The sequence below is a fragment of the Stegostoma tigrinum genome, chromosome 14, assembly GCF_030684315.1.
Source record: "Stegostoma tigrinum isolate sSteTig4 chromosome 14, sSteTig4.hap1, whole genome shotgun sequence".
NCBI classification, from domain to species: Eukaryota; Metazoa; Chordata; class Chondrichthyes; order Orectolobiformes; family Stegostomatidae; genus Stegostoma; species Stegostoma tigrinum.
The window spans coordinates 65,246,269-65,268,548 of NC_081367.1; the positions used below are offsets into that span (position 1 = coordinate 65,246,269).

Sequence of the window (22,280 nt, forward strand, 5' to 3'; positions counted from 1 at the left end):
CAAACCAATGACTTTCATGATTTGTACGGGACAACATTTGGAAATTAAGGTGCCCAGTAATTAATATGAGCATAAAGGAACATCAGAAGGGCAACAAGTTTGTTGCTTTAAGAGTCAAAGTGCTTTAAGATCTCTGAATGCAGATAGGCTAAGGGCCACTATGCGTGAGGTAACCAGAGACCATTGTCACTCTGTATTATAGTACTGGTGTGAAGGATGTATTTGGAGATCACCCTTCTTGGTATACAATGATTTTAGCTGTAAGTAAGCCTGCTACAGACTTTCAAATGAACGGAATCTACATACATTATTTCTGATACCTATAAGTACAAACAATTGCAAAAATTACAGCCCATGCAAAACTGCTGTTAAGAGGTAAAAGCACCATTGTCCTCCTCGGTCGGAGGGCTGCTGTCTCATTAGAGAGAGGCAGGGTCATTTAACTTGTGGGTTACCACACCTCCTTTGGTGGTAAGCTGAAAGGGACAGTCCTTCATAACAACCTCAGCTGGGGTGGGACTGCAGCCCACATCACACTACATTGCAATCAAGGCAACTGGCCTCCTATATTTGCTGTTTGCAAAGCCCATGTATGAGCTTTTACCTCAGCTACACTTTCCACATGATTCCTCCATGTCCTTTTATTCCCAATAATATCCAAACAGCCAAGGTTTTAGATTAGATTAGATTCCCTACAGTGTGGAAACAGGGCCTTCGGCCCAACAAGTCCACACTGCCCCTTGGAGCATCCCACCCAGACCCATTCCCCTATAACCCACACAGCCCTGAACACTCTGGGCAATTTAGCATGGCCAATCCAACTAGCCTGCACATCTTTGGACTGTGGGAGGAAACCGGAGCACCCGGAGGAAACCCACGCGGACACGAGGAGAGTGTGCAAATTCACTTGCAGTTACCCGAGGCTGGAATCGAACCTGGGTCCCTGGTGCTGTGACGCTGCAGTGCTAACCACTGAGCCACTGTGCTTCTGAATACACTCGCAAACTGGGTGTGTTCACAGCTCTGCGATGGGGAGAGGCGTTTTCTGCCCTCTCCTGTGAGATGTTTGGGGGTGAGTCAGACCATTTATTTAAACTGGTACGCAAGCATTTTCTCACCTTCCCAACTCCAACAAAATTAACACAGAGTTAACATTTCGGGTCCACTGACCCCTCTTCATGATTAATTTGTGCTGGGATAAATGCTGAAGGTGGAGAAGTGTTGAGGGCTGAGGAGTAAATGATAGGTAGAGATGGAGTCCAGAGAGAGATAAAAACAGTTGGGCAAACAAGGGAATGGGTAAAGGTGGGCCAAGGGAGAATCAAAGGCTATTAACGGGAATCATTAGAAGCTGAGCTGACAATGGGTTGGTTTCCCTGCCTAGCTCACTCCTCAGTCTTCAATTTTTGTTGCCAAGGCAGCCACCCAGCTCTCTGAAGTGAATTGGTCGGCAGCTCTCACTGGGTGAAATCACTGTCACCGGCATCCTCGACTGGTGAAAGACTGCCAGAGGCCAGTAAAATGTTCTAAGGCAAATTAACACTGGCAGTATATTTGGAAAGAGACATACCAGGTTTATTCCTACTCCCTAACCAATGGGTGAGATAGCTCGAATCCCTCCACCGTGCCATGGACGAGAATTCCAAACTCCAAACCCACATCTCAGTCCCAACCCCGTACTCTGAGGGCCCCTAATTCTAACTCTCCAGTCAGTGGAAACATCCTCTCAGCACCTGAGGGTGGTATGGTCGCTCAGTGGTTAGCACTGCAGCCTCACAGCGCCAGGGACCGAGGCTCGATTCCAGCCTTGGCTGACTGTCTGTGTCGAGTTTTTACATTCTCCCCGTGTCTGTGTGGGTTTCCTCCGGGTGCTCCGGTTTCTTCCCACAGTCCAAAGATGTGCAGGCGAGGTTGATTGGCCATGCTAAATTGCCTATAGTGTTCAGGGGTGTTTAGATTAGGTGGGTTAGACATGGGAAATGTAGGGGAATGAATATGGGTGGGATGCTCAGAGGGGCAGTGTGGGCTTTTTGGGCCAAATGGCCTGTTTCCACACTGTAGGGATTCTATGATTTGATCTACCCTATTAATCCCTATGTATGTTTCAATTGCATTGCCTCTAGGTTTTCAAACACTTGAAAATATTGTCCTTATCCACTTTATCTTTCCTCCTGGGATGGTCTGCTCATTTCAAAAATCATTCTTGTTGCACTCAATCCCTCTGAAGCAAAGATATCTCTTTTCATGTGTAGAGACCAAAACTGTACACAGTACTCCAGGTGCAATCTATACAAACAATGCCCTGATTTTACTCCTACAGCTCATCCATAGGACCATAAGACATAGGAGTGGAAGTAAGGCCATTCGACCCATCAAGTCCACTCCGCCATTTAAACCATGGCTGATGGGCATGTCAACACAACGTCCCTGCACTCTCCCCGTAGCCGTTGATTCCTTTTGAGATCAAGAATTTGTCGATCTCTGCCTTGAAGGCATCCAACGTCCCGGCCTCCACTGCACTCTGCTGCAATGAATTCCATAAGCCCACCACTCTCTGGCTGAAGAAATGTCGTCTCATTTCAGTTTTAAATTTACCCTCTCTAATTTTAAGGCTGTGCCCATGGGTCCTAGTCTCCCTGCCTAACGGAAACAACTTCCTAGCGTTCACCCCTTCTAACCCATACATCCCTTTCTAATAAAAGTTAAAATACATTATGAAGAACCCCCATCTTAAGATTTTGGTATTTCAAATACATCCCCTCTAAGAGGGAGGTGATGGCCCCATTGTATTATTGCTGGATTGCCAATTCAGAGACCCAGATTACATTCTGGGCACCTGGTTTCAAATCCTGCCTCAGCAGATGCTGGAATGCTAAATATCTGGAATAAGAGTCTCATGATGACCTTGAATCAATTGTCGGGAAGAACCCATCTGGTTCACTAATGCCCTTCAGGGAAGGAAACTGCCATCTTGCCTGATCAGGCCTATGTTTAACTCCAGACCCACTGCAATGTGGTTGACTCTTAACTGCCCTCTGGGCACCTAGGGATAGGTAATAAATACTGCCTCACCAGCGATGCCCTCATCCTGCGAATGAATAAAGGAAGGGGGTATTGCAACATTTTTGGGAATTTCCAGGGCAGAGACTGTTCCTTTTTTCTCAGGCATGAGCAATGAGTTAGGAAGACTTCAGAATGGTTGAGAAATGAGAAAATATTATTAAGAAGCAGCCTTCTTAAATCACACCCGATCCTCCACCTTTGACATTGACTCCCTTCACCATCGGTACACAGTGTGTACCATCTTCATGTGGAGGTGCCGATGTGTGACTGGGGTGGACAAGGTCAGAAGTCACACGGCACAAGGTTATAGTCCAACAGGTTTATCTGAAAGCACGAGCTTGCTGTGTGCTGCTGCTTCATCGGATGAAGAACTCTGAAAGCTGGTGATTTCAAATAAACCTGTTGCCGTGGGACTTCTGACTTTTACCATCTTCAAGATACGGAGCAGCAACTTGTCAAGATTCCTTCAACAAGAGCTATCAAACCTGTGATCTCCGCTATGTAAAAGAACAAGGTAGTAAACACAAGAGAACACCAGCGCATGCGAGACGCCCTCCAAGCCACAGCCATCTTAGCTAGGAACTATATCACTGTTCCTTCACTGTTGCTGGGTCCAACTTCTGGAATATTTTTCCTGACAGTGCGTACCACGCAGACTGCAGCAGTTCAAGAAGGCAGCTCACTAGCACCATCTCAAGAGCAATTTTGGATAGGCAAAATTTGTTACCAATTGGTCATATTTTTAAAGAAGAAACAATGCATAAGTAAAATTAAATGTAAAAGAGCGAATTTGTGACATTCTGTTTGTAACTATTGTGAACCTAATGTTGAAAATCTCACACATAGAATGATGTAAAATTTATAGAAATTATAATAATGTAAAATAAACAGAACAGGCATGTCAACCCAGCAAAGTGCAAAAAATATTTAATTAGCTAAAATATATTTCAAAATATGATAACTTTTCAGTGGTTTCAGAATTCCGTATAAACATCCTTCCACTCTATATCATCTAATCCTCTCAATGCACCTCAATTCCATACTCCTTCACATCTCTTGTAGCTTCCTGAAACAAATGTTTTTATTCTAAACCAGCAAAGGCTGTGTTTGCTTCATCATTTCTGCACAAGGGAACAGAGAAAGCTGAGTTGCTTATATGGAACTCTGAAACCACTGAAAGGTAAATTGTACTTTTAACTATATTTTAATTGTTTAAATATTTTCGCGCTTAGCTGTATTGTTCTCTCCAGTGCCAATCAGGCTCCAATGGTTAAAAAGACAGAAAAACAAAACTTGCGCACTGTGTCAGAGTTCAGCTCAAAATTTCTTTCTATAATACCATGGCCCACCCTCCAATTTTACAGCAAACGTGGCAGTTTGGTAGAGTTCAGGTCAACACACAGTTCTTCCTTTGTAGCTCAATGACACTAAGGTAATTAAGCGCAGACGAAGAGATCTGACATGAAATGAGTAGGACTAAAATTTTTGAGAGTGTCTGGAGCATATCGTCTCCATCAAATACGCCATCAAACAGGTCTGCGTAGGTAGATTTGTGTTACAGATCACGTTGGAAGTGGGGCTTGGAGTAGCAACATACACGTTCCATTCCTGAGCTGCAGATAATAATTGTGGAATGTCCAATTTCCCATCGCATGGCTGACCAGCAATGCCCGCCTCTTTTACCACTTGCCAATGGCATGTATTGAAAGGATTTACAGGTAGATACTTAACCTCTTTAGCTGAGTTATAAAAAATCTTTCTTAGATTATACCCTCTGGATCTCCTATTTGGGATTGAGTTGCAACAGCTTTAAATGTGCTTTTCTGGGCTCCCATGATCTTATTCAATGGCGCAACAGGCTCAAAGAGGCCAAGTGCCCTACTCCTACTCCAAGCCCCACTTCCAACGTGATCTGTAACACAAATCTACCTACACAGGCCTGTTTGATGGCGAATTTGATGGAGACGATATGCTCCAGACACTCTCAATGACCAAAAAAGTCATTGATAAGTCCAGGCCTGTTTCTCATAGTCTTACAGGAAGTGGTAACTTTGGGCTGAATCTTATGTTTTGTTGGTTGCATCAAGCTTTTCAGAGGTTTGCTCGCTGCAAGGCTGAAAATAATTCTCCGTGTCTTACCAAAGTTGCTCCAGTAATTACCAACCTACTGCTTTGCCAGTCCCCGCGTCTGATCCTAGCCCCATCTAACCACAAGCCATTCCCAAAACAACTCACCACTCAGCTGAAATCCCAGAATTCACTGCCATCCTCCGCACTCATGCAGTCTTGAAAAGCCCATTGTGTGCGCAGGCAAGCACTGTCAGTCTGGAGCTGCCTGGAACAGCTCCTAGCATTTGGCCTGGACATGGCAGGCTGGGGTAAGTTGGCACATTCTGCTGTGCAGGGAGAGATCTGGAGCTCCTTTGGACATGATGGTGCACAGTGAGGCCTTCCTGTTTTCTAAGGGCCGGGAGTGGAGGCCACAACACCAGACCTGAGCTTGCCATCCCAGTCAGATAAAACAGTTGGAATACTGCAAGCAATATTGGCCCCCTTATTGAAAGAAAGATATACTACTATTACAGGCAGTCCAGAGAAGGCTTACAAAGCTGATACCACGTCTGAAGGGACTGTCTTATGAGGAGAGGTTGGGCCTGTACTCATTAGAGTTCAGAGGAATGAGAGGTGACCTCATTGAAACGTATAAGACTCAATGGTGGGTTTCACAAGATAGATGCAGAAAGTTTATTTCCCCCTCTGGGAGATTAACACCTGAGGGCATCATCTCAGAGCAAGGGATCACACAATTGAGACAGAGCTGAGGAGGAATTACTCCTCTATGAGGGTTATGAATCCTTTTTATTATGGAGAGCTGTCAAGGTGGTGGTTGTTATATCACTTTAGTCAATGATATCTGGCATGGAATTCCATCACCATCCATAAAATATAACCAAAAAAGTCATTGATAAGTCCAGGTGAATGCTTTTGGTCTTTATATTCTTGATCACACAACTTGTCCCCATTGGACCAACTTATCCATGCTTAAGCTCAGTGTGTAGGTAAAAGTTATTAAGGGGCTTGCATGACCTAATTAACTTTGCACATTAGGCATGGAAACACACTGAAGTTTAACCAATTTAGCCAGGCCAGTATCTTGAGCTTATAGAATAAGGTTCCCTGATTGGGGGTCTTAACCTGGTCTAATCAGGGAGCCCCGATTCGGGCTGGCAGACGTAAACAGGGGTGTCAGAAGCTCTGCTCGTTCTGAGAGAGCTGGATCAGTGTCAAGGACTCACCACATGTAAATAAAAGGTGGAGTGCTGATAGGATACTGGCCTCTGTGGAGGTATTTCAATATTATCCATGGCTTGGTTTGTAGCAAACTTGTCTGAGTCAAAAGATGTAGACTAAATCGTAGAATTTCAAATTTCCGCAGTACAGAGAGGCCTTTTGGATCTGTCGCACTACATGAAATCAGTATTAGAATTAGGCTTATTGTCATGTGAAGTCATGTTACGAAAGGACGGGAATGCAGTGAAAAGTGTATAATGTTGCCAACACACAGTGCCTTCTTAAGTACAAATCTTGGGACAAATAATAGAGAAAATAAGGAAAAAAATATATACTTTGTCACAGATATACATTTTATAAATTAGGAAAATAAGAAATAAAGGTAAAAAGATTTTCTACAAGGCCTTCCATGTGGTCAGATTGAGCTCGATTGATCCCAGACCATTAGCCATTTTTGTTCTGGACCTGCTGACCACCGTTCCTGCTCTCGCTTCAGTTTGGGAAAGCTGGTCGGGATGGACGGGTTTAGGCTGAAGGGTCAGTTTCTGTGTTTTAAGGCTTTATGACATTAGTCCCAGTTTGCAATTCTAGGCTCATAGCCGTGAATATCATGACACTTTAAGTGCTCAACCAAGTACTTTTTAAAGGTTGTGAGTTTACCTTCCTCAACTGCCCTCCCAAACAGCACATTCCAGACTCCCACAAAAAGGATTTTCCTAAAACACACTCTAAACCTCCTGCTTTGCACTTTTAAAATGTGCTGCTTTGTTATTGACCCTTCAACTAAGGGGAACAGCTGTTTTCTGTTCGCCCTTTCCAAGCCCTTCATTATCCGATACACCCCTTCCAGGTGTTACCTTGCACCGCACCCCCCCACCTCCCACTTCACCCCTCACCCACCTCCCTCCTCCCACCCCCTTGACCCAAATGCCTCTGCTCCAAATAGCCCATGCAACCTCACCTCAAAGCCAAAGACGCCACATCCTGGTGAATCTCCTCTGTACTTCCCCTCCAATGCATGCACGTCCCTCCTGTAGCACAGAGACTAGAACTGCTCTGCTCCAGTGACGTGTACAAAATGCAAGCTCACATTCTAGTGCAGTACCGAAGGAGTGCTGCACTGCCAGAGGTACCAAATTTCAACTGAGGCTTTTTTGTTACCATTTAGCCCAAGCCAATCCCTGAAGCCAAGTGATAGCTTTCCCATTTGTCCCATTTAAGGTGATTAGCCTGTAATATGTAATATGCAGCATTGTTTGTGTCTTTCCAGAAGTGCATGTAGGAAGGATCAAGCAGTGGACTTTGGCAATGTCAGACCCCTAGCTGGTTCTGAACACAGTTAGCAACGACCCTTCTCTTTGTCGTAGCTCAAAGCCTACCTTTGACAAATGGGGTTTGTCACAAAGTACTTGTTAACAGTATCCTTTATTCCCCATTCCTTGTGTTCTTCTGGTTTTGCCATTTTGGGTATGTACTATCTTACATGGATGTTCACTTGTCTTCCCGGAAGGCTATTCTAGATCTAATAACGCAATTTCAAAGAAGGAGCTCCCCTAATGGATTGGATGCCATTTATCTGGTCACCACATTACAGGAAGGAAGTTTAGGATTTGGACAGGGTGCGGAAGAGGTTTACCAGCATGCTGCCTGGATTAGAGGGTCTGAGCTGCGAGGAAAGGCTTGAAAAACTTGAGTTGTTTTCTCTACAGCAGCAGAGGCTGAGGGGGGACTTGATGGAATTATGACTTGCATGGATGGGGTTGATCGTCAGAATCTTTTTTCTCAAAGGTGAAGTGTCTAATACCTGGGAACAACCATCTAAGGTGAAAAGGGGTAAGTTCAGAGGAAATGTGAGGGGCAGGTTTTTTACACGGGGTGGCAGTGGAGGCAGATACGATAGCAGCATTTAAGGGACTTTTAGATGAGCACATGAGTATGCAAGAAATGGGGAGATGTGGGCCAAGGGCAGACAGAAGGGATTAGCTTAATTTGGCATCATGCTTGGTACAAAATCATGAGCCAAAAGGCCTGTTGCTGTGCTGGGCATTTCTTTGTTCTATGCTCTATCTCTCAAACAATATTATGAAGACAAATGCTCTCTTTATTGCATTGCTTGTGTGGTCTTATTTTCTACACTTCAACTGGGAATCGACTTTGAAAGTTGCACAGCATTTCAAGCAGTTTTTATCTCGTGAAAAGTGTTATATAAGGAAAATTATTTCTTTCTTAGCAACATTTTCAATGACAGTGACATTGATGACTAAACTGTATGGCCTTTGCTATTTTGTTAGTTTACTGGAATAAATGCTGAAAACGAATAGGTGATCAGTAGTTACCAACACTAACTCCATTCTCAGTCCCATTGCACAACTTTTGTTTGCATGTCTTTTGTTACTTTTAGTGAGTTCATGATCACATTTAATTAGGACAGGCAATTTACAATTTGCCACAATTTCCTGGCACTTTATTGAGAGTAGCAACATTTCAGATATGGTGCATTAATGAAGCCAGCAAAGAAATAAAATATATGAGCCATGAGAGATGAAAAACATTTGTCCCAATCTTGGAGCACCTTTGCAGGAGTAGAAGCAACACGCTCCCATAGCCCAGAGGTCTAGCAAACAGCACATGCAGTCTCTCCATAGCCAATCGTCTCCAGGCCAGGCCACATCTTGGTGAATCTCCTCTGTACTCCCCCTCCAATGCCATCACATCCCTCCCATACCAGCCTTTGTTCTCCCTTTGGGTACTCATGGTCTTCTCTTAAGAAGATGGTGGCTCACCTCTGGATGTTTTCTCTTGTAACCCCTTCTCTCCACTTAACCTTATTGATATCTATTATTCCGGGAGATTATCATCTCTGCTACGTCAATCATGTATTTAAATCCTTTCTGCCAATGACTATGGTCAGCTACTCATAATGCCAGGTTAACTGATCCCTTGCTCACCTCCATTTGAAAGTTAGTTTTCCTTTCTTCTAAGAACAAAACCTTTTTATTTCTTATAAAGATTGTACAGATATTAGGATAGTGCAGTGCCTGATGAATCTTTTGTTTATGCTTGTGAGAGGCTAGTTACTAATGGGACTCAGTGAAATGAGGTGTCATACAACACAGGAATTATAAAATGAGGAATACTAAGAGAACACAGGTTTAAAGGGGACTCCTATTTCCAATGCTTTGCCAACAAAAGGCTGTCATTCGACTTAATTGACTATGGCTCTCTTCTTTTTAGAATTTAAAGGCCATATTCCAACTTCCAGCTTCTGACTCCAGCGGACCAAAAATATCGAGGTGAGCTTGATGCTATTTACTTGGGGAGGGTATGGCCTAGTGGTATTATCATGACTGTCAATCTAGAGAGTCAGTTAATTTTCTAGGGACCTGGGCTTAAATCCTGTCATGTGTTTGAATTTGATCTTTTAAAAATGTGGAATTAAGAGTCCAGCGATGACCATAAATCAGTTATTTATTATTGGAAAAGCCCACCCGGTTCATTAATGTCCTTTAGAAATGGAAGCTGCCATTCTTACTTGGTCTGGCCTACATGTGGCCCCAGACCCCCAGCAATGTGGTTGACTCTTAACTGCCAACTGGGTAATTAGGGATGGGCGATAAATTCTGGCCTAGCTGTAAATGAATAATATGGAAAAAAATGTATTTTCAAACTGACTGCTTTTGATTCAGAGGGGGCAGAAACAACATCTCAATGTGGTAAGGTTACACATTATGTATCCAGTCTTTTCTCCTTGTGAGACCTTTGTTGCCCTCTTTCACAACATTGAAACAGTGTCTACATTTCCAAAATATTTATCTATATATATTATAAACATGTTTCGAGACATCGTCCGCTTATGAAAGGCACTATGAAATACAAAGTTATTCGATTTTCTTTTTGATGATTTTTGTAAGCGTGATGGGAAATGAGGAATTCTACAAGCTTTTTTAGCTCTGCGTAACGGTAAGCACGCGGGTTTGTGACCGCTGGGGTCTGAGTTCGAGTCCCGGGGCAGCCTATTTCCTGGTCACTTTAGTGCTCAGCCTGGGCGAGTCCCTTTCTGGGGCAGCACGGTGGCTCAGTGGTAAGCACTGCAGTCTCACAGCGCCAGGGACCCGGGTTTGATTCCAACCTCAGGCGACTGTCTGTGTGGAGTTTGCACATTCTCCCCACGTCTGCGTGGGTTTCCTCCGGGTGCTCCGGTTTCCTCCAACAGTCCAAAGATGTGCAGGTTAGGTGGGTTGGCCATGCTAAATTGCCCATAGTGTTCAGGGGTGTGTGGGTTATAGGGGAATGGGTCTGGGTGGGATTCTTCAAGGGGCAGTGTGACTTGTTGGGCCGAAGGGCCTGTTTCCACACTGTAGGTAATCTAATCTAATCTTACGTGACAGGGACAGCTCTGGCAATTCAGCATTTGTTTCCTTATCAATAAGTACCTTCTGAATTGAATGACTCTCTTTGCCATTTCAGAGGGTAGCTAAGCAGCAACAGCATTGCTGTGGGCTCCGATGGATGTTATCCAGAGCCTATGGAATAGGAAGTCTGGGGAAGAGCCAGAATGTGACTGTGGTTTGATGTCTAAACTTCAACATTGACCTTTGTTGAAAGTCATGCCAGCATTCACAGCTTCGGCTGATGGTTGATTAAGAACCACTTGAAATATAAGGACAAACAGCCTTTCTATACCAAATAGTAAAATTTTCTTCAAATATATTATTAGCAGAAGATGAGTGTATGATAGAGGGATCCAATAAAAATATGATGTCAGGCATCATAGACTGGGCTTACATCCTGCCAATGATAGACTATGAAAGAATAATTTATTTGAGTTATTGAAGATGCTTCCAGGATCTGATGGATTGTGTGTAGTATATCCCCTTGAATCCAAGATATGGTGCATAATCTTGCAACTGAAATGAGATCTTTCAGGAATAATATAAGGAAGCATTTCTTCTTCAGGAATAAACAATGGAAATCAGGAATTGTTAACCAGCAAAGCTGTTGAGGTTGGTGTTGAATTGAAAATTAAAAATAAATGAGACTGTTAGATTTTTATGTTAGGGTGTAAGTTATAATACCCAGCCACCGATATGAGGTTAAAGTACCGCAATACTATGATGTAATTGGAAGGTAGATTCATGTCACAAAATTCAAGAACTTCTCACTTTTCCTATGTTCCTGGTGTTTTCATTACAATGGCATGAAGCTTCATTCTCTATGAAGTCACTTCAATCATTGCTTTTTAACATCTGTCAATTTCTCCCCCCACCCCTCAATCCCAAACTAACTCTCAGAAAAGGAGTGATCTCAGGCAGTTTAAACAGCTCACTGAAACAAAGTATATGGCTAAGGTGCTACATGAATATTTTACTCCTGTTTTTACTAAATTAGAGAAAGGAGACAATCGCACTGTTGGAAATTCAGCTGTTGAGTAACTATACAGTATAGTGATAGATAAAGAAGAGGTGGTACAAATGCTAGCAGCACCCCAGGTAGATAAGTCACCAGGCCCAGATGGGATGCATCCTAGACTGCTGAGAGAGGTAAAAAAACTAATCATGGAGTCGTTTACAGAAATTTTCCAGGTCTCTTTGAACACAGGATTATTCCCAGAGGTTGGAGAGTTGCAAATGTGATGACATAACTTTGTAAAGTGGCAAAGGATAATTCAGGGTACCTCAGACCTGTCAGCTTGACATCAGTAGTGGGATAACTGGTGGAGGCCATAATATGAGATAAAGCAAAATAGCTTAATACCAGATAGTCAACATGATTTCCTCAGGGGAAGGTCATGTCTGAAAAATGTAATTGAGTTCTTTGATGAGGCCACAGGCACTGACTGCTGATACAATTGTGGATGTTGTATATTTTTTACTTTCAGAAACCAGTCAATATGGTGCTACATGCTGGGTCAGTTAACAAATTTAAAATATTTGGGATTGATAGACCCTTGGCAGCATGGGTTAGAAGCTGGCTAAAAGATAGGAAATTGCGGGTTGGTCCAGATGGGCCTTGGACTGGAGTTGGAAGTGGTGCTCCCCAGGGATTGGTGTTGGTATCCTTGATTTTTCTAATTTGCATGAACAATTTGGAGTTAGGTGTTATCCCTAAATTTGCAGATAGTACCAAGTTAAGGATAATCATAAATTGTGAAGATGATGCTGAGCGAGTTGGCTAAATGGACAGAGAGTAGGTAGATGAATTTTAGCGCAGGAATTATTCAGCCAATATTTGTTACAACCCCTCTAAAGCCTATCCTTCCTCAAGTATAGAGAGCAAAACTATACTCAACTGTCTCCTTATCAAAGCTCTGTGTTAATGCAGTAAGAAGTTCTCAGCATTGTGCTCTGAGCGTCTTGATTTTCAGGCTAACATACAATTTAGTGTCTACTTCCTAGCCTGTCCAATCAGGGTTTCCAGTGCGTGAATGCAAAAATGGGCTCAAGTTAAATATAAAAGTTAGCAGGGTCATGATAAATTTCTGACACATTGGTACTTTTCCATCTTTAACCTCTGCAAACAATAACATCCACCCCCATATAGAATGAAACTTGTATCAAACCAAGTCTTCTTGGCCCACTACTAAGTGTTTTTCCTTTGTCACACTAGACCAGGTGTGTCCTATAGATTCCTATCTTGAAAGACAGTGGCAGCAGTAAATCTACCTTATAGTGATCAATATTAATTACCGCTCCAATTAACCACCTTGCTCTCATATTAACAGTTCCATCCTGGGCCTGCTACAACATTCCAGTAATGTTCAACTGAAACTGAAGGAACAACACTTCATTTCTTGCTAAGCCACTTTAAAGACTCTAGCTTTCAATATTGAGTTCTTTAGCTTCAAAGCATGACCCTTATCCTGCATTTTTCTTATATAACCTCCACTCTCCCTTGGCTGTGTCCTGTTTGCCTTTTGTTGATGTTGTTCTGAACAGAGCAGACCCATTTTCTGCTTTTCTCACCTAACATTTCCACCTACTTTACATCTCTTTCACTCCTTTATAACCATACCACCTTTGTCTTTGGCGTTGGACACTGTAACAGCCTGCGCTACTTGCTCCTCCTCCCACTCTGTCTACTGCACAAAAAGAAACATTTTGAGGCATAGATAGAGTGGATAGTCAGAGACTTTGTCCCCGGGAGGAAATGACTATTATGAGGGGGCATAATTTTAAGGTGATTGGAGGAAGGTATAGGGGAGATGTCAGAGGTCAATCCTTCACACAGGGATTGGTGGGTGCTTGGAATGTGCTGCGGACAGTGGTAATAGAGTCAGATACTTTCGAGACTTTTAAGCGGCTCTTGGATAAATGCATACAAATTAGTAAAGTGTAGGGTATGCAGGGTAGTTTGATCTTAGTAGGATAATAGGTTGGCACAACATCATGTGCCTGAGGGTCTGTACTGTTCTACGTTCTATGTTAACTCCTTTCAGTTACAAAGAGAAGATACGCCAGACTTGAAACATGAACTCTGCTTCTCTCTCCATGAGTGCTGCCAGACCTGCTAAGTTTCTCCTGCATTTTATGTTTTTATTTCACATTTCTAAAATCTCCAGTATTTTGCTGCCTTGTGGGTGCATATATCTCTTTAGCTTTCCACCAATCATTAGCAAATTTAAATAATAACTGTTTAAAAATAAGGGGTAGGCCATTTCGAACAGAGTTGAGGAAAAACTTCTTCACCCAGAGAGTGGTGGATATATGGAATGCTCTGCCCCAGAAGGCAGTGGAGGCCAACTCTCTGGATACTTTCAAGAAAGAGATGGATAGAGCTCTAAAGATAGTGGAATCAAGGGTTATGGGGATAAGGCAGGAACAGGATACTGATTGTGGATGATCAGCCATGATCATAATGAATGGTGGTGCTGGCTCAGAGGGCCGAATGGCCTACTCCAGCACCTATTGTCTATTGTCTATTGTCAAATCTGGATATTTTAGATATTTTTAATCAACGTGCCCAGATGTTGCTGAACAAAGAGATATTGCAGAGACATTCCTTGAAAGTGGAATTGCAGGTAGAAAGGGTGGTGAAGAAGTCATTTGTCACACTTGCCTTTATTAGTCAGTGCATTGAGTAAAGGAGTTGGGAGTTTATGTTGTGCTTGTACAGAACATCGGTTTGCCACATTTACAATACTGTGTTCAATTCTGGCCCCACTGCTGGAAGAAAGATGTTGCTAAACTTGAAAGGGTGCATGAAAAGATTGACAAGGATGTTGTTGGATTTGGAGGGTTTAAGTTGTAGAGAGAAACTGCATAGCCTGGGGTTCTTTTCCCCTGGAGCATTGGAGGCTGAGGCGTGATCTTATGGACGTTTATAAAATCATGAGAGGCATAGATAGGGTGAATAGCCAAAGGGTAGGGGAGTCCATAACTAGAAGGCACAGGTTTAAGGTGAGAGAGGGAAGATATAAAAGGGACCTAAGGGGCAACTTTTCTACGCAGAGGGTGGTGTGGAAAGAGAATGAGCTACCAGAGAAAGTGTGAGAGGCTGAGACAATGACAATATTTAAAAGGCATCTGGATGGGTGCATGAACAGGAAGGGCTTAGAATAATATGGGCTAAATGCTGGCAATTGGGACTAGATTAATTTAGGATATCTGGTCAGCATGGACAAGTTGAGCCAAATGTTTGTTTCCAAACTGTACAGCTCTATGGGTTTATGCATTTGGATACACCTCTAGAGCCGGTTGAACTTGATTCATGGCATACAGGTGGGGACATTACCACTGTATCACAAAAGGCCCTAATCTGGATACTTCACACTTAATCTCATCACAGTGATTAATTATGCATTAAAAAGCCCTGCGTCCCAACCATTAATTCTCATTGCTTCCCCACAGTTGCAGACTGCTAGCCCCTTTATTTCTGTTCTCTCTGGTAACAAATTTTCAACCACCAGAAATAGATTACCCCAGTACCATGCGGAAACAAATTGTGGAAGGAAAATTTTAGCTTTTTGAAGGCTTGCCGTAGTACAGAATGCATCATGAACAGTTGAGGCAGGAATCAAAAGAAAGTGGATAAAAGTTTGAAGCAAATGAAAAAGGCACAGGATTCTGTGAAATCAGGGCACAGGGATTAGGTTTTAGATTGCTGCATCAGAATGCTGAAACTGGCATGATCGACCAACTAGCACCCTTCTGTTCTATAAGCTTCTAGTGATCTTTGACTCTAACCTGGAGAAGCCAAACATGAATGGAAGTGACCTTGCATTGTTGTTCTGCTCTTCATCACAAATCTGTCAGTTGAATAATGAGGAGTAAATTATGTCCTGAGACAAAGAAACAATTGCACAATGAAAAGATTGAAATTATAATCGTAGTTCAACATTTTTATAATGTAAAGTGTAATATCAGAACTACTTCTCTAAAAATGTAAAACAATCATATGATAGATGACAAACTCTTTTACTGTGCCCATATTGTTTTACCTGTGTTTGTTTTCTAATTTCTAGGAAATGAATAAGACATGTTTGGACATTAATCCTCAGCTGGAGAAGTATTACCTTCCAACATTGTACGCAATAGAGTTCATTTTAGGACTGGTCGGTAACCTTTCTGTGATATGGGGCTACATATTCTGTCTGAAGGAATGGAAGTGCAGCAACATCTACCTTTTCAATCTTTCGATCACGGACCTGGCTTTCATTTGTACCCTTCCCATGCTCATCATCTACTATGCCAAAGGCAATAAGTGGGTTTTTGGTCAGGTCACGTGTATATTAAATAGATACATCCTTCACGCTAACATGTATACAAGTATCTTGTTTCTCACTTGCATCAGCATCGATCGTTACCTCCTTGTGGTAAGCCCATTGAAGCTTCACTGGTTTCAGAAAAAGTTCAATGCTGTTATAATCTGCCTCAGCATCTGGGTTTTTGTAACACTGGAGTTGGTGCCTATATTCATTTTTATTGATGGTCAGATAATCAACAGCACAGACGATGAGTCCTCCTTCCAGTGTTTGGATTATGCCAGCTCGGGAAATGCCTCCCAGAGTCTGATTTACAGCTTGTGCCTCACAGTTTCTGGTTTTCTCTTACCTCTCTGCGTCATGTTTTTCTCCTATTTCCAAACTGCACGCAGCCTTAAGAAACTAATGCAACAGCGCACCAAGGTTCAGGCAGAAAAGCCGCTTGCCTTGGTCGTGTTGGCCATTGTCATTTTCTTAGTATTCTTCACTCCTTATCACATAATGCGCAACATTCGCATTGCTTCCCGAGTGGAGACCAGCACCATGTCAGAGTGTAGGAAATTAGCTGTAAAGGCTCTGTACGCCATCTCAAGGCCCCTGGCTTTCCTCAACTCCATTACAAACCCGATTTTCTACTTCATTTTGGGGGACACATTCAGGGAGCAGTTCCTCAACAAACTGAAGAGCATCTTCTGGGGAAAGTCTGAGGTATCCCATCAGAAAGAGGACAGTTCCACAAGGTCGACCGGTTTAAACAAATGCTGAGGCTCAATAATTCTGTAAGTTAATCAAATAATTCATAAACCTCTCTATCCGATCATAGTTGTTAACCTCAAACATAAAACAACAGAAATTGCTGGTGAAACTCAGACGTTCTGGAAGGGTCTATGGGAAGAATGCAGGATTCTCAAGCTCAGTGACTCTTCATCAGAATTGCTAGTAACTGAGAAAAACTGTAATTTATGCTGCAGCAGGTTGGGGCTTGGGGAGAGGAGAGGTGAACCGATAGGTGGTATAGAGCTCAGAGAGGCAGATAGAGAGAGATACAAATGTGGCAGGTAAACAAGAAGATAGCAGGCCAGGGCAGAAGGAAAGCTGAACAAGAAACAACCAATGCTAAGAGAAGAGCATGTGTTAGCCATGCTGAATGCAACCCATATAATGTAATAATGGGCCGAGGAGTTTGTGCGAATGGGGACAGAATGAGGGGTGCATAAAACAAATGGATGAATAGCATCAAGTTCCAAAGTTATTGAACTCGATATTGAGCCCCAAGGTGTTGCTCACTTCATGTCTGAGACTTTTGCAAAATTTCATTGGCTTAATGGATCAAAATTTTCATCAATAGTGGAGCAAGATTATAAAAAGCAAATTAGATAAATGTTGGAAGCAAAAACATTAGTTGCTGGAAAATCTCAGCAAGACTAGCAGCATCTGCGGAGACTAATGTTTGGGGTCCGTTTCGGCTCAGAGTTCTGAGGAAGGGTCACTGGACCTGAAAGTCAAATCTGATTTCTCTCCACATATGCTGCAAAATCTGCAGAGATTTTCCAGCAATTCCTGCCCCCCTTTCAGATTTTCAGCATCTGCAGTTCTTTTGGCTTGTTTATCTAGATAAATGTTGGTCTTTTTATCATCTTGAAATTCTTATGTTAACTAATTGTTCCTGCACAACTTGATTGCTCCATTATTGCTCCAAAAAAGCATTCTTTTTTCTGCCAAATTGCTGTTGCTGTCTCTTTGCAAAATAATTCCTTTATTTCCAAAGATAACCTGAAAGAAATTTATAATTTAATATGGCAGCCATTGTATAACTTTCCATGAAAGTTAATATTTTCCTGTAGCTCTCTGAAATTTCATCATGTACATTGTGACTTTCCTCAGTCTCCTGGACACATTGCATGTAAACAAACAAAATCTACAGATCCCTGACCAGGGATTGCAAAGTCATGAGATGATGATATATGTGATGACCAAACAGTGACATCTGCAGTCAGGTACAAGATACTAAGAGTGAAGGAAGAGAAAGAGGTGTCCTAACAGTACTGCCTAGAATGTATTTCAGTGTAAGGTAAGCAGTTTTGCAGATACTTTCCAAGTTGGACCATTGTCAATCTTAGAGGAAAACCTTCCTCATATATTACCAGGACACAAGTTAAAGTTAGGATTAGAGTCAAGAACAGCTTCTACCCTGCTATTATCAGACTTTTGAACAGACCTCTAAAAAAACTGAAAGAATTGTGGAGGCTGGAAATCGGAAACAAAATAATTTTTATATCAAATTATTATTTTTAAAATTTCAAAAATTGAAGTTGATCTCTGCACCTTCTCTGTACCTGGAACAAGATATTCTGCATTCTGTTCTAGTACCCTAATATACTGACATTTGGTATGATCTGCCTAAATAGCATGCAAAACAATCTTCTTCATTCAATTTCAGTACATGTCACAATAAATCAAATCAGATCAAGTTACCCAAAGACACAAGTGAACGTTAAACAAAAGCAGAACTAGATCACAATTACTTGTCCAGATTAAACAATGAGCTTACAGCTGAAAAATGGACTGTTTTTTTTAAAGAAAGTAACAAAACTGAGAGGAAGTACATTCTGAAATATGAATTCAAATTGCCGTTTAAAGGGTTTTGTGATAAAGCGGGAACAACACTGAGCAATGATTAATTTAGAATTAATAACTATAGTAAAGACAATGACACAACAGAGAAGCGATTGTGCAGGCAACCTTCCTTTTTGGCATACAAGGTTCTCTGTGCAGGAGTGACAGACACAGATACCAGAACCAAGAGTCATAATTTAAAGACAGTGTTGGCCATTTAGGAGCTAGATGAGGAAAGACTTCTTCGCTCAGAGATGAATCTATGGAAATTTCTGCTATAGAAAGTGGTTGAGACCAAAACATTAGAATATGTTTAAGAAGGAGTTTGATATGGTTCTTTGAGCTAAAGGGATCAGAAAGAATGGGGAGACAGCGGCAACAAGATATTAAGATGGATGATCAGCCATGAGCATATTCAATGGTGGGAAGACGAGATGGACTGAATGGTCTACTCCTGCTCATTTTTTTTTCTATGTTTGAATGTTTCTATGCATATACTAACAAGAGTGGATGCCCAGTTTTGGACCAAGCATTGACCTGCTGGTTTGTCCTTAAATAGGGCCCTGATTTGGGACTAGTACAGATTTCGAGTAGTTTCTTGTTATTGGTGCAGACTCAATGGGCAGATGGGCCTCATTTGTACTTCTATGATTAATTTCCACCCATTTACTTTTGCTGCTGTCCACAGGGAAAACATATTCACTGCCAAGTGCTCATCATCTCCCTCTTAGAGGCTAATGGCCCACTGTGCTTTTCCACCATTTTCCCTTTAGCACTACTCATTCCTTAAAACAAGCCTGCACTGAGTCAAGGGACTTCTCATGCCTAGTGCTAGGCTCTAAATGGGACAACATCACAGAGGATGTATCTACATCTTTATGAACTGGAATTTCTGACCTTTCTCTGCGAATGCTTCATGAAATAAGCTTTCCAGTTTGGCAAACCATTGCTGGGGCATCTGAGTCACAGTCCAATTACTTGTAAACCATTACAAAATGGAATTTTCCTTTTGAGCTCTTTGACTTACCTTGCAGGATCTTTCTTATGTTGCTACTTTCTTTCTCCATGTCAACTTTATCCCTGATGTAAATTTCTTTATGAGATTTCAGATGCCATTTAAAGCATCGTAATATGTTGACCTTGCATCAGGAGATTGGCAATGGGTGGGTGTCGGGGCTAAGATCACATCATTCATTTAAGTAATTCACATAGGATAGATCACCCCCTCCATAGTTGAGACATTATGGGTTTGGTATTAACTATCCACAGATGAGCTTTGAAAACGTCATCAAGTCTTCATTATCAACAGCTTCGTGGACTCACAACCTCCAGCACCTTGAGTGTCAAAAGGTCTGGGACCACCATCATCTCCAAGGTCACCCCTTCCCACTCCCCCATCTCCCTCCTCAAGTCACACAGCATCTTGATAATGTGCACATATTTTAATTCCTCTTCCTGGTTAATCATAATCCTGGAAAAGCCCAGCACCATGAGAAGGTGTCATGGTGGCTTAGTGATTAGACTTGCTGCCTCATCGTCCCGGGGACCTGGGTTCGATTTCAGCCTCGGGTGACTGTCTGTGTGGAATTTGTATGTTCTCCCCGTGTCTGCATGTGTTTCCTCCCACAGTCCAAAGATGTACAGGCTAAGTGGATTGGCCACGCTAAATTACCCATATTGTCCAGGGATGTGCAGACAAAGCGGATTAGCCATGAAGAAATGCAGGGTTCTGGGGATAGGGTAAGGATGTTGGGTGGGATGCCCATTGGAGAGTTTGTGTGGACTCGATGGGCTGAATGGATTGCTTCTACTCTGTAGGAAATCTATGCAGTGTCTTCTGCACAGAGATTTCAGCAGTTCAAGAATATGGCTCACCACTACAAGTTATTTAGGGATGGGCAATTAATAATGAGACAGCCAATGGTTAGTGCCTACTTAGAATGAACAATAAACAACATCTTCTTCGGGCTCCATCTCCATCCATTGTTTAGCCCTCTCCCCGTCTTCCATATACACCAACCTTTTCCAAGCTACAATCAGTATGTAGAAGGGTCACTGGACCCCAGAAGTTAACTCTGCTTTCTCTCCACAGAGGCTGCCAGATCAGCTAAGATTTTCCAGCAATTTTTGTTTTTTCTAATAAACTATACTCTTCTCATTACCTCCTCAGCAAATATAGTATCTATGATAGAATCCATGTGTCCTTGATTGAAAGGAAAATGCACATTGGGCCAAACCTTCTGATCATTGGATTATCAAGGCTGAAGATTCACCTTGAGCACTGAGATGTCCTGGTTCGCTGGTCTCCATGAAAATTCCTTGGGAAGTTCTAACTTCCAAAGGATAATTTTCTTGATCCCTGAGATCTTCCAAAAATATCTAACTCTAAATTGAGTGAGAAACTTTGCAGATCTCCTTGGTATCAGGCATTGGACAGATGACAAGGGAATGTAAAACAGGTTTAAATCTAGTTTCGCGTAACTAAACGATGGAACCTCAATCACCATGATTCCACGCTTCTACCTTTGAACTGGGCAGAATGGTGGCTCAGTGGTTAGCACTGCTGCCTCACAGGCCCCAGAACATGGGTTCAATTACACCCTCGGGTGACTGTCTGTGTGGAGTTTGCACATTCTTCCCGTGTCTGTGTGGGTTTACTCCAGGTGCTCTGGGTTCCTCCCACAGTCCAAAGGTGTGCAAATTATGTGGATTGGCCATGATAAATTGCCCATAGTGTCCAGGGGTGTGTGAGCTAGGTTAGATTAGCCATGGGAACTACAGTGTTGCAAGGATAGGGCAATGGGAGGAGACTGGATGGAATGGTCTTTGGAGGGCCAGAGTGGAATTGATGGGCTGAATGGCCTGAATCTACACTGTTGGGACTCTACAAATCCTGACATTTTCCTCTTCTGAAGACAGAAATAAGGTGGGTCTTCACACTTAGTTCTTCATGTGTAAAACTGAACACATTGCTTTTGGTTTTTACATTGTCAATTGCCTGGCATAGAAGCTGCCAATTTTGCTTCAGCAATGATCTATGGTTTTGTGGTTCATGGCTTCTAAATAGTCATTCATGCGGAGACGTGAGTGTGACTCATCACTCTTATTGACAGTGCTCTAGAAGGTAGGAATATATGACTATGACCATAGGAGAAAGGCTAATTTGACAAAATAGCAGAAGGTCCTTTTTGGGCTAATGTCTCATAAACTCCACACCAGGCCACTAGATGATTAGGAATTTACATGTCAAATTATAATTTGCTGCCCAAGGGAAAAAAATTGGCACTGACACTGGATCAGGAATTCATACATCCTAACTACAAAGACCATACTGTCAATTGCAAATGTGCTGGCCCTTTGACTTTTTCACCATCTGCTATGGTAGGATTTGAGCACATACCCTAAGAACATTGGACTGGGGCTCTAGATTACCCCACCAATATATTAGCACTAGGACACCACCTCCTCACAATCCTGGAAGGCATTGTGCAGGTGGATGGCATCTGTGTTGGCTTTCATCACCAACAATTGACAATTGCATAGGATATTCAGCACAACACCAGCAAGCTATTTGGTCTAATCAGTGTATGTCAGCACTTTTGCTTTATTT

At 42.3% G+C, this 22,280-nt stretch overlaps 1 protein-coding gene across 1 annotated transcript in view; it reads left to right on the top strand.

Moving 5' to 3' along the window:
- LOC125457449 (succinate receptor 1-like) overlaps positions 1–16,837 on the top strand; it is a 35,148-nt gene extending 18,311 nt beyond the window's left edge. The window contains 5 exon segments of the mRNA XM_059650848.1: positions 4,159–4,243; positions 5,374–5,441; positions 7,392–7,483; positions 10,822–10,920; positions 15,815–16,837. Of these exon segments, the coding sequence (XP_059506831.1) occupies positions 4,159–4,243; positions 5,374–5,441; positions 7,392–7,483; positions 10,822–10,920; positions 15,815–16,837 (1,367 nt within the window).
- The last annotated feature ends 5,443 nt before the right edge of the window (positions 16,838–22,280 follow it).